This window comes from Megalobrama amblycephala, linkage group LG7 (genome assembly GCF_018812025.1).
Source record: "Megalobrama amblycephala isolate DHTTF-2021 linkage group LG7, ASM1881202v1, whole genome shotgun sequence".
Classification (NCBI taxonomy): Eukaryota; Metazoa; Chordata; class Actinopteri; order Cypriniformes; family Xenocyprididae; genus Megalobrama; species Megalobrama amblycephala.
Genome location: NC_063050.1, coordinates 23,810,930 through 23,823,582, shown reverse-complemented (window position 1 = coordinate 23,823,582; position 12,653 = coordinate 23,810,930). Strand labels below are relative to the sequence as shown.

Here is a 12,653-nt window from a genome sequence, read left to right as displayed (position 1 = left end):
TATGTGATCAGTTAGATACTAGAGTTGAGTATACAATTGGTCACGACTCAATACATTGTGATGCTTCATATCATAACTGTATTGCAATTGAGAGAGAGGCTCAGCATTTCACTGAGAGAGAATGAATCCATGGTGTCAGTTTTAATCTCTCATGCGGTTCCCTTCACTTTCCCCATTACCATAGAAGTGGCTCAGACCGCACTGAGAAACCTTGCCAGTATATGCTTATTTAGACTTCCTGCTTCTTCATTAATTGAACTGTAGGAATTGATATGAATGAACATTGAACAAGGATCGATACGAGAACCTTGAGTATCATGCAATATCATGAGACAATTAATTTTTAAAAAAGATTTGCAGAATCTTAGTTTTGCCTTGACTGATTGCCCATTTTCTTAAAGGCATAGACTGGTCATCATGAGAGCCCCCTAATTAACAGAATTACTTCCCACCTCTGGTTTCTGTGTTAGTCACTCGTGACGACGTGTGGCTGGTGGCGGTAGCAGTGCGTCCTTCCCACCATATTGTCGGCCGGCGGCTAATAAGGTAGCACTGACCGGCGGACGGGCTCATTAGCATCGCCTGCGGCTGTGGCAACCCCCGCCAGGGCCCAGTCGGACACTTAATTACCGGCACCACTTTTTATCTCCCCTCCAAAACCCAGCCCCCCACCCCTCGAACGCCACCGGCACTTGCTTCTGCAATCCACAGAGAATGCTGGGAAACTATAGATGCCAAAGTGGTGGTTAGTTAGCCCGTAACATTCAATAGCCAGGCTCGCTGTGAGGCACTGCAATATCTCTGATAGAGTTAAAGCCATTCGACCCGAGCCTCTCATGCGAGACTGCGCGAGTGTGTCTTTTCATTGGCATCAGTGGAATATTGATGACTCCACCCAGGCTTAATCGACTAATGGCCTCTCCCTCTCTCCTTCACTCTGCTGAAGCAGCCACCCTCCCACCCAGCACAGCCTTTCTGTGCCCTTTCTGCGACCTCTGGGTCAGGCAGGCCGATTTTATGCCCGGCTGAGTCGCAGAATAGCCTCAGTGTATTGGTAGGCAACCTTACGCAAGTCATGTGGCTGCTGGCCCTAATAGAGAAAGCTCCCAGCCTCCTCCTCAGCTTTTTGCCTTTTTGCTTCTCACGGCTGAGATGTTGTGGAATTAACTGTATAGCTGCCAAAACGGCTGTTATTCAAGTGCATTTTGAGAAATATAGGCTACAATTGCACGATCTATGTATTATGACAAAGAACAAAACAGAATTAACATATTCCTTAAGATGTTTTCGAAGTCTATTTGCATTACAGAGAATGAAGTGTAATATTCTGAACAAAATTCTTTATTTAGAAATATGGTAAAAATACACATTCCTTAAAGAGGAAAAGGATAATTCACACTAATATCATTCCAAATAGGATTTTATTTGATTTATTTATTATTTGGGTATAAATATATATTTATTTATTTTTTGGAAGTTGAAGTGCGCTACCATTCAATGTTGAAAAGTACGATTTTTTAAAGTTTTTGAAAGAAGAATATTCACCAAGAATATTCATTTTGTTCACCAAGGCTGCATTTATTTGATCAAAAACACAGTACTATACTACAATACAGTAATATTATTACTTAGAATTTATAGAATTTAAATCACTGTTTTTATTTGAATAAATTAGCAAAGCTAAATATGCTGATTTGATGCTCAAGAAACATTTCTTATTACTATCAATGTTGAATACAGTTGTGCTTAATATTTTTGTGGAAAACATTATTCTTTTTTTTTTTATCCTTAGTTTAAAGTTCAAAATAGTATGCACGTGTGTCAACTAAACAGAGAACAACAGAGAAATTAGCACAATAATTTTAAATTAGCATTTTCAAAAAAATACTTGTTGGACATCAAATTTGTGCAGGAAATTATATTTTATGAGATGTGTAGTGGAATTATAAATAAAAGTCCTTTACATTTACAGAAAAATAATTAAATAATTGTACTAGAGTTACCATGTCCAAAGGAGGGAATTTGTATGAGTTTCTAAAGAACATACCTGTTAACACTTAGATTGTGGTTTTGTTTTTCCTGGTCATCTATAATCTTGTGATTTTCCCTTTTTTTATAATGTGATAACATTATATGCAGATTACACTGTAGCATGTAGGCTATATCTAAACCTTTTTTTTAATTTTTTATAGCATTTCTGTTTTAAACCACTATTCTAGAGCATGCAATCTTTATTTGTTTTATATTTTATATTTACTAAATTGGCTATGAGAAATCTGTCTGGCGAGTAGGCTAAAAAGTTAATTTCAGAGCCTGAATGTAACACTTTTCTTTCTTTCTGTGTTTTGTTGAGGTTATGATTTGCATTTAGCACTTGTGGTTGCAGGGTTATAGGGTCATGTCCGCAGCAGCAAACAATCATAAGCGCAGTTTAGCCTCAAGAGAGACGAGCACCAAGTCTCAGTGTGAGTGACTGATAACAGATCTGGACCACAGTGCCTCCCGCAGCTGTTTTTCTGGCTACACAAATTCATGCTCACCATTATGCCATTAAACGAACCTCTCAAAGGCAGACAGCCAGTATCTTGTCCCTTGTCCCAAACTGTCAGGCTTGTTGCTATGCGATAGCATTGTTGCCGTTGCAGCTAACTACCAGGGTTTTGTTCCGCTTTTTCAAGCCACATATGAGTGTGTATGTGCGTGTGTGCATTTCAGAGGCAGGGGGTTGTTTCAGACAAAGCCATGCGGAACTGGGGCCCGATCCGTGACCTTGGGAAATGTCAGGCCGCCCACGGAGTGGCTTGCCTGTGTCTGCCTCTCCGGTGCAGCTAGGAACAAAAGTGGCGGGGCGTAGCACAACCTAGCACAACCTAGCTTAACCTAGCGTGGTGAGAGCAGAGTTCAGTTCGAGTTTCTGCTACTGCCTCAGAGACCTCTGGTCAGCAATCTAGCCATTTCTCCCTAACAACATTATGGCCATTACTGCCCGTCCTCCCTGGTGTCACATGGAAATGGGTCATGCCTCACATGCTTCACTGTTTTGCTAAGGTGACTGAGAGCTCAGTCTGTGAAACGCCCCAATGATGTGCTTCAAGCGCTCGAACCTTTAGCATTGAGGTACGGGAAGTCATAAGGACACTTGCATACACTTGCATGCACATTAAGGTGTGTGTGTCTGGTTTATATCTTATTTTCTTTTATTTTCCGAGTGATAAAGCATGCTCTGCTGCATTGTCGGAATCGTGGTGCATGGTAGCATGGGGTCGTGGCGGTTGCCACCCCTCTGGACCAAAGTAAGCAGTGCTGGCCAGATGTGTGTTGACTGTAATGATCCCTACGGGTCGACGGGATACCGTTGCCAGGCAACGTCTTTTTCTTTCCCCTGTAAACAGAAAGCTTACTCGCCAGGCTTATGTTGGGGTCGGCAAGGTGAGACCAGCCTTTATGTGTGCGAGCAAAAGGCGAAGAAAAGATGCTCAAATGAATTTTTTACAGATCATATTCCGATGTCACAAGCCCCCAGTCCTTTTTCCTGCTGTCTCTGGGACTGGTTCTCTTGCACTCTCACTGAGGTGTGAGGATTTAATTTGGTCAAGTGAACAGAAAGAAAAAACCCTCACTTGATAAGTTTTGACATCCTCCCTCATCTAGGCTTGTTGCTTTCTGACATGCTCTTGTGGAGGGATTGTTAATATGTATCAGGAATATTCACATTCTTTGTTCGCCCTTGTCTGGCAAGCTGTAATGTTTTGCTTATGAATATTGATACATGAAGTGTATATTAATGACCCTTGGTGACCTTAACCCTATCCTTATTGGCTCCCTTGTGGTATCTGCAGGCTCATGAATATTAATCCAGTTCTGTAACCTCCATTACCCTAATCTTTGCTGTCTTGCCTCCCGGAAGGGCCTGTCACCATGGTAACCCTTTTACTAGACTCCTGTAGACCCTAGAAAAAAATATGGTTGAAAAAAGATTAGAAAGCAAGTTATTCCTCCATGACTTGTGAGGGATGCCTCAGATACTCATCAGGACAATTCTCAATTTTGTAATATTGTTCATCTTTTCAGAAAATATTTTTTTAGACCATCCATTTTGGTTCTAATGAGAGAAGTCAGTTGGAAAAGGTCAATCGATAGCTGTAAGGACAATACTGTCAGCATTTTGTCCTCACAGATTCTTCCTTCAGTGTTTACAATAATCCTGCCATCATATATATTTTTTTAAAAAGATGCTTGTTTTAAAAAATACAAAAAAATGGTAGTTAAATATTATCAGTTGTCTTTATGAAAAAGCATTTGAATAAATATTTTTTCTTCTGTTTTTTACAGATGTGGACACGGTAGAGGATGGAGGGCCAGAGGGTGGGTCAGTGGAGGAGGACAGCTGGTTTGGAAATACCTCCGACAGCCCCTCTGAATCGTCCTACGGTGATGTGCAAGATGAGCTGCGGGTTTCCCCGGACAATGTTCCCCGACCAGACCACGACACTTCAGCCGAGAGCTCACTGGGCTGCCCAACGCCGGTTCAGCGGGCCTCCCTGGAGCTGCTGGGGCTGGACAGTGGGGTCCTCTCGACCCAGGACACGCTGTCCTCAGTGGTGTCCTCTCTTTATGGAGACTCCAGCCAGGCCCTGGGCAAGCCCCTCAGCAGCAACCTGCGCCGTCTCCTAGAGGCTGGCTCACTGAAGCTAGAGGGAGGGGAGCTGACCGGGCGTGGAACGGGCAGAGGACCAGAGTCACCTCCGGTCAGCTTGGTACTATCTCCGTCTTCGCATCACGCACAACAGCTGAGTGCCTTGGCGAGGAGGCTGGCTAACAGCAGCAACAACAGCGGTAACTCGAACTCTGCATCACCCGCGTCTGTAGCAACTGTCAAGCAAGAGCCCTGTGACCCGTACGGCCCCAGCAACGGCCCTAACTCAGGCAGCAGTGGCTTTGTATGGGTAGGCGTTGCAGATAAATGGCCATCGGCTAGTTGCTCGGCACCCAGCGGCAGCAGCCTATCACCAGACTCGGCTATCCAGAAGTTAAAGGCAGCCGCTAACGCCGTGCTCCAAGACAAGAGCGCGGTGGCGTCCTCCACTTCGGCGTCTTCATCCTCCTCTTCCTCCTCCTCATCCTCTTCAGTCACCTCCTCCTCAATGGCAGCCCTGGGCACCCGCTCTGATGACGCGGTGCGCTTTGAGCCGTTTGCTTCACCCTTCAGTCCACAGTCAGCTAGCTCCACGCTCGCTGCCCTCTCAAAGAAAGTGTCTGAAAGAAGTCAGCAGCAGGTGGGCTCATCTGAGCATCAACCCTCAGCTGGCTCCTTTCTCTCTCTGGTTTCCATGACCTCCTCAGCAGCTCTGCTAAAGGAGGTGGCTGCACGAGCAGCAGGGAATCTTCTAGCTGATAAGAAAGAGTCGGCATTAGTACTGGGAGCCTCCGAAGATGTCAAGCCCCTGTTAGACAGGAACCAGAAGGTGCCCACCCCAAACCAGGCCATGGATCTTTTGCTGCCAACAATCCCCAAGGGAAGGGCCAAGCCCAGCAGTCAAGCAGGTAACAGTTTGTTCCTAAAATAGAGACATGCCGTTTTGTTAGGGTGTGTTTTTTGTGCTTTTGAGGGGGAATTGCAGGATATTTTGTAGGATAAATCACACTTAAAACACTAGCTAAAAATGTTAATTCTGCAGTTATTGTCAAGAGGATTAGGGTTATATTCATTACGACGGAACCCTAATTCCTCTTATGCCACCCAGCAGCCAGACTCACCTTATGAGGCACACCTGAAGCCATTAAATGCAGAGTTCACCTTCCTACATCAGTGGAAGTGAAGAAAGTGAAGTGAAAGTAAAAGTGACGTTTAGCCAAGTATTGTGTCCCATACTCGGAATTTGTGCTCTGCATTTCACCCATCCAAGTGCACACACACAGCAGTGAATATTGAACACACACACACTGTGAACACGCACCCAGAGCAGTGGGCAGACATTTTTGCTGCGGCGCCCAGGGAGTGATTGGGGGTTAGGTACCTTGCTTAAGGGCACCTCAGTTGTGGATAATGAGAGTGGAAGAGAGCACTGTTCATTCACTCCCCCCACCTACATTTCCTGCCAATACTGAGACTCTAACCTGCGACCTTCGGGTTACGAGTCTGACTCTCTAACCATTAGGCCACAACTGCCCCAAGACAAGTCTTTGCCAATTGTGTTCCCGCAAGTCTAGCAACCACTATATCGGAAAGCTCGTATCACGGGCTAATTGGCCGCCATTCCCGCAAACCACCACTTCTCGTGCCTCAGACCAGGAAGGGAGCGCGCTGGACAGCTGGGCCCATGTTTCTACTTCGGCACTAAAGGCCTGTTCACAACATGGCGAATGTTCTGTGGAAAAATGTGGTGCGATAAACATTTTTATTTGAATGCACAGCTGTTTTGGTCACATGCCTAAAGACGCTGCTGTTGCAAAAAAACTAAGACTTGGTGGCACTCACAAACATAATTTTTGCTAAGTGAAAGTGAATAGTAGACAAAGAATCTGGAACTGATTCTCTTGGTCTCTGTATTTGGTGTTGTTTGTGAAAATGTATCATGAGACAAATCTGAATCATCTTTACTCACCTTTAACCTGCTATCTAATTTTTTACATTTAATAATTTTTTAACAGTATTTATTTTTCAAGGTAACAGTGCCTAAATGTTTGATTATTACACCACGGAAGAATGCGCTGTGTAGTGATTTAGTAGTGCCATAAGGTCATGCTTCGTCTGCAAGAGGTTGGCTGGAGAATCTGGGAAAGGTCTGTTAGCACAGTGGGGGTTTGCTGGAGTTGGCGGCACGTTCCCAGACCTAGCTCATCTCCCGCGGATGTGCAGCCTGCCAAACGGAGGCCGGCAGTGTGTGTGCTCCCCATAGCCCGAACAGTCGGAGACCATCTCAGCAGATTCCCCCGGAATTTAGGTCAGGCTCCAGAGCCGGCACAACCATCAGAGTTTCCATTCAGCACAGGACCCGGGTTGAGCGTCTGAGATATGGCTGATCTTTTGCTAATTCTAGAACTTCTGCGGCTTGGAATCAGGATTGACCAAAAGGAGCTGCAGACACAGAGAATAATGTGTCACAATCAAAAGAGAGTTAAATATGTTGTAAACGGTTATAATATGATAGATAATATAATATGATAATATATTACATTTAAATACTTAATAAGAACACCTCAATTAAAATCATAATTGAGTTCCACCTGGCTTGTGTTTATGTGTGTGAGATCTGTAAGATGGTCACATGAAGAGTATCTGTTCAGTAATGAAACAATTCTAAATGGACATAATATTTGTGAAACCAGCTAACAGCTCTTCTTCCTTTCCTTTGATACCAAAGACCTTCAGTCATTTTACCTCACGAGTGGTTTCCACAGTGATCTCGCCGGGAGAGGTTGAGCCACAGATGGTGGTTTATTGTTGCAAATAGGCAGTCTCGAAGTTTTACACCCTGGGTCAATGAATGCCTGAGCGCGGTAATTTCACCAAACACTGATTACCAGATGTTTTTCGAGGAACACGACTGGAATACTTATGAAGCCATCCTGACAGGCCCTCATAGAATTTGTAATGCAATCATGCCAGCTTCTAATAAGACCAATTAAGCCCTAATGGACACCGGATATGGAGCCAACAACAATAATCGGCTTACTAAAAACATCCTTGTGTTTGGCTTCCTTTGTGAGAAGTCTTTGGCATTGATCGGTGTAATCATAACTCACAATTTTTATTTCATTCTCACGAATAGATGCAAGGGTGACGAGTGAAAGGCTATTTAGCCTACATGCTATTTGATGCCAAAGGGCTATCTAATAATGTGGCTTTGATGTCCAGCTAATGATTCTATGTAAACACTAGAATACTGCACTAGAATACCCATTTCTGTGTTTGCAACAACACTGAATAATACATTTAAAGTATATTTATTTTTTATTTTTTTTTTTTTTTGCAGGTTCTCCTGAGGATGGGGGAAAGCCCTTTCAGTGCCCAGTATGCGGTCTGGTCATCAAGAGAAAGAGCTACTGGAAGAGACATATGGTGATCCACACGGGCTTAAAAAGCCACCAGTGTCCCCTCTGTCCCTTTCGCTGTGCTCGTAAAGACAATCTCAAATCCCACATGAAGGTGACTTCAATTGCTGAGAGCAGAAATGCTTGTGCCATAAATCATGACCAAATGTCATAATGTCTCTAGGTGCAGATTTTTTTAATGAGCTGTCAATTCATATTTTTAATCAAATAAATTACATGATGTGCCAAATAATGAAATTAATCACATTTAATGTGTTGTGCCAAATAATAAAACTAATCACATTTATAAATATATGCAGAGAAAAGCCCCTAAATTAAGGTAATTCAAAGGAAATATATTATTGTGGCAGATTGAAAACATTGAATAGACATAAAAAGTGGCTTTAGAAGTCAATAAATTATTTATTTAGATATTAGCCTACCATTGGCTTATAGCCACAGCAGTCAGAGGTAGCGAGCGGCCATTCACACAGGACACTGACTTTTTTCTTTTCTTTTCTTTTAAAGTGTTATTGCATTATTTAAAAAAAAAAAGAAAAGAAAAGAAAAGAAATCATACGTAATACATAAAAAATGTTAAGTAATTATAGAAATATAAAACTTTATATTCTCACTGCCACTCAAAATTAATTGTTAGAGAAGATGAGGATTCTTTTTTGCTATGCTTCCTGCTTATCTTTTCCACACTTTTATCTAGTTTCTTCTGTTGCTCATCTCAGGTCCATCAGCACCAAGATCGAGGGGAGACCTTCCAGTGTGAACTCTGCCCCTTTACATCCTCCCGCCACTTTAGCCTCAAGCTGCACATGCGTTGCCATCAGCACTTCCCTCGTCCTGACCTCAAAGTCAAAGAAGAACCCGGCACAGACACGGAGGAGGGCGAGGGCTTGCTCATGGGGGACGGTGGAGTCGCTGGCGATCAGGTCATGAACACAGATGCTTCCACGTCTCCCACTGTGAGCCAACCTGACGGTCGTTTACTGGCCTCCCCCACTGAACCCTCGAACCACGTCCAGATCAAGGAGGAACCCCAGGAGAGGGATGTGTCTGTGATGTCTCCCTTTGCCCTGTGTAGGGAGCGACCCAGTAGCAGCAGTAGTTCTCTGGATCTGTCTGGGCTCAAATCCAGTCCACCAGGGCCTGGACCTACAGCTGCCTCGCTCTTCAGCCCGGATATCACCACCAAGACGGCTACGGACCTCCTCATGAAGCTCTCAGGTAAGATATCACAGTTAAACCACAATGTAAAAGGACAATGTGATGGCATTAGATGCTTGATTCTGATTGATTCATCCATAATTTCTTGCATTTAGGATTAATGAATTGGTAATATAATTATGGGTTGGCAAAGGCGAGAAGTAGAATTCGGCTTGCTAGATGGGAATCCAAAGCCAAGATCCTGCAGGACTGTGTCTGCATGATTAATTCTTAACCCCAGTTACTACTCTACCATGGAGAGTCTGTTTATTATGGCTGCTACCATCTTGCTACCTAATCCTGTTTTATATATATATATATCCTAAGAAAGACAGTGACTTTTTGATGCTATAGTACTTGTTGAAGGCATTACACATTAATTAAGCACCATTTTTCTTGGCACTGAGGATGCTTCTGCAAAGAACAGGTAAATATGTTCCAGATTCACAGAAAAGTGACAGTAAAGACTTTTAAATTGTTTTCAAATAAATGCTTTTCTTTTGAACTTTTCTATTCATCAAAATATCTTGACAAAATGTATCATGGTTTCCACAAAAATATTGAGCTGCAGTTTTCAACAATGATAATAATTAGAGCACCATATCATTACATAGAATGATTTCTGAAGGATCATGTGACACTGAAGACTGGAGTAATGACTGCTGAAAATTCAGCTTGTCCATCACAGGAATAAATTGCATTTTAAAATATATCAAAACAGCATAAGAGACTTCTTTCAAAAACATTACAAAATCTTAAGAATCCAAAAACTTTTGAATGATAGTGTGTATGTTAATGTTAATTTATGCAACCTGAAAAACATTATCATTATTATGATCATTAACCTACATAAATAAATGCTGTTTGTTTTGTATTGTTCATTGTTACTTCATGATACCTAATGTATTAACTAACTAATATTAAAGAATTAAATCTAAATAAATGAAGAGTGTTATAGACAATATCATAATCTGTTAATGCTCAGGCTAATAATGAGTGTATAAATTAATAAGCTGTTTGGGGGCAAAGGTGAAATTTAGCTGTTAAAATGCAAAACTCACAATTACACTTGTTAATGTAATAGAACTCCAAACTTTAGACCATTAAATAAATGTTGTTGTAGCTGAAAATATAGGTAATTGTGAGACAGCAGCAAGATTGATCCGAGAGGGCTGACCAAGGGTTACCCAGAAGGTCGGCAACAGGGTTGCTGCTCCCTCGTTTAATGCAGAGTAATTAGATTGAGATCTTGGCACAGAAAAAAATGAAAACCTTCGGAACATTAGATTAATTAAAAATTCATGCATAATTCATAATTAAAAAGGAATCCGTAATTGGAAATGATTAGCGCCCTCAGCTCCATCGCGTGACCTCTTGCCTGGATGCAGAGGGACTGTTCCAGCTTAGTTAACTTCATCTCCGTCTTGGTGGAACGTGCAGAGTCTGCGTTCATCACACTGCCCCCTTGTCGCCCGTAGCACTGTGTTCCTGGACTCCCAAACAAATGGGTTCAGGTCCCAGAGGACCAGATGGTCTCCTCAACACTGCTAAGCTAGGAGTTCAAACATAGTGGACATGTCCTGCTAGAAAGAGGCAAGATGTTCCAAGTAGGAGATGAAGCTGTTTAGAGTGCATTAATGCACTCTATACAGCCCACTTTTTCAGTAGCATTGGTTCCATAAATATTGTTTTCCATTAATTTTTCCCATAAGGATAAAAAAAAAAAAAAAAAAAAGTCTTTATTAAAGTGCCATGAACGAAGCCAACCAGTTACAAGATGAATCACAACATTACAAATATTTATTTGAAGCAAAAAATTATTATTTGAAAATCAGACAAAGTAAACAGAAAATAAGACAAAGTACAAGACGTTAATGAAGGAAAGAACTACAATCCCATGAAGCATTGAAAACAACACAATCAAATTAAAAACTACAGAGAAATATAAAACTAATAAAGTTTGTGGATTACATCTATAGAAGCGATATATTTTTAAGATTATTGCAAAATATGCATAGACACATACACGCACAAATAATTAAGTATTTTTAGAGCATAAGGAGACAGACTCGATTGGTGGGGTTTGCTTGTTGCGACTCTCTGATTGGTGTAATTTTCTGTAGAGAATTATGGGTAATGTAGTTTTTCTTCACAAATTCCGCTGTTAAACAATTATGTTTCAAACAAGCTGAAATAATGTGAACAGATGGCTTCAACAAAAGCATGTACCATTGATTAACAACCTCTTAACTCACAGTTCATCTGACTTTAAACGTTTGTAAGTTATCATTAAAAATCAATTTTTCCATTGAGAAAATAAAGTTTTGACTTCTGGAACCTGGACTGTATCACTCTATTGGCTGGATTCTCCTCTACAGAAGCAAGACTTCTGGGTCAGGATAGTCCTTGGTAAAGTAGTTTGTCTAGATTTATTTTTTCTCATTTTAGTTTTACCTTTAATAATTTGTGCAGTGGTGCTTTAACAAAGATGATCTAAGAGGCGTCACTTCTCATGTGCTGTGCTGAAAATGTCTCTGAGAAATTGCGTTGCATAAGTCATCACCTCTAAAGCAGCTCCGACAGTTATGAAAACACAGCTTTTGTAACTTGTTCACTGCCTTTCAATAATACATTTCAAGACAATTTAAAGACAAATCAGATGAGCAAGAATCATGATTTAAGAGTGCTTGTCATGCTAAAACAGTTCAAATTTTATCATAGATTAGTAGTTGGATCTGTGCTTGAAGTCACTTTACAGTAATAACAAATGCATTTCTATGGGAAAATGGCAGCAGTTACAGAGCTGCTGCAGGAAATGTGCGATGCCCAAGTTGTCATAAGCACATAGTTTCATGTGAGTTGCCTGGTCAGGTGTGTGTGGTGTTTAATTTGGATTCGATAAGTATATTCTTATTCGTTAATGTTACAAATTCACTGAAGTATTTTCTTTTTTCAAATACTCATCCTGAGTCCTGACTGTGAGCAAATCTCCATTGAACTTCAAACTTCATAAAATGCATTGATCACCCACTTTTGTTTGTGCTTTTGCTTTTATCATTTATAATTTAGTTATTGTTGTTATTGTTTTTTAAGTAATTCTGCCATTTTCTCCCTAATTGGGACAGTACTGCAAAGAGAATTGACATGAAGCACAGCAGGAGAGAGGGGGGCACAGCATTGGGAAAGGACAAGGAGCCGGGACTCGAACTCAGATTCCACTCTATGTGTTTGAGTGCTTATCACAAGGCTGTTAATTCTGTCTTTAAAACTATGGATACACAGTTTTTGCTGTATAATGTTAGGCTGTGGCTTATATTTAAAGGCTAATGGCTTATATTTAAAATATTTAAATTATAGTCTGCATTTTTATGTACATTATTTGGAGCAGGATTGGGCAAGAT

General features: G+C 41.4%; 1 protein-coding gene across 7 annotated transcripts in view; it reads left to right on the top strand.

Moving 5' to 3' along the window:
* The window catches only part of znf827 (zinc finger protein 827), an 81,139-nt gene that overhangs the window by 16,664 nt on the left and 51,822 nt on the right, over positions 1 to 12,653 (top strand). For all 7 annotated transcript variants that reach the window (XR_007185765.1, XR_007185764.1, XM_048196661.1 and 4 more), the window contains exons 2-4: positions 4,333 to 5,544; positions 7,977 to 8,149; positions 8,775 to 9,273. Coding sequence is in view for 5 of the 7 variants with exons in the window: in XM_048196661.1 (XP_048052618.1) it covers positions 4,333 to 5,544; positions 7,977 to 8,149; positions 8,775 to 9,273 (1,884 nt within the window). In the remaining 2 variants the exon portion in view is untranslated. The remainder of the gene's footprint in view (positions 1 to 4,332; positions 5,545 to 7,976; positions 8,150 to 8,774; positions 9,274 to 12,653) is intronic.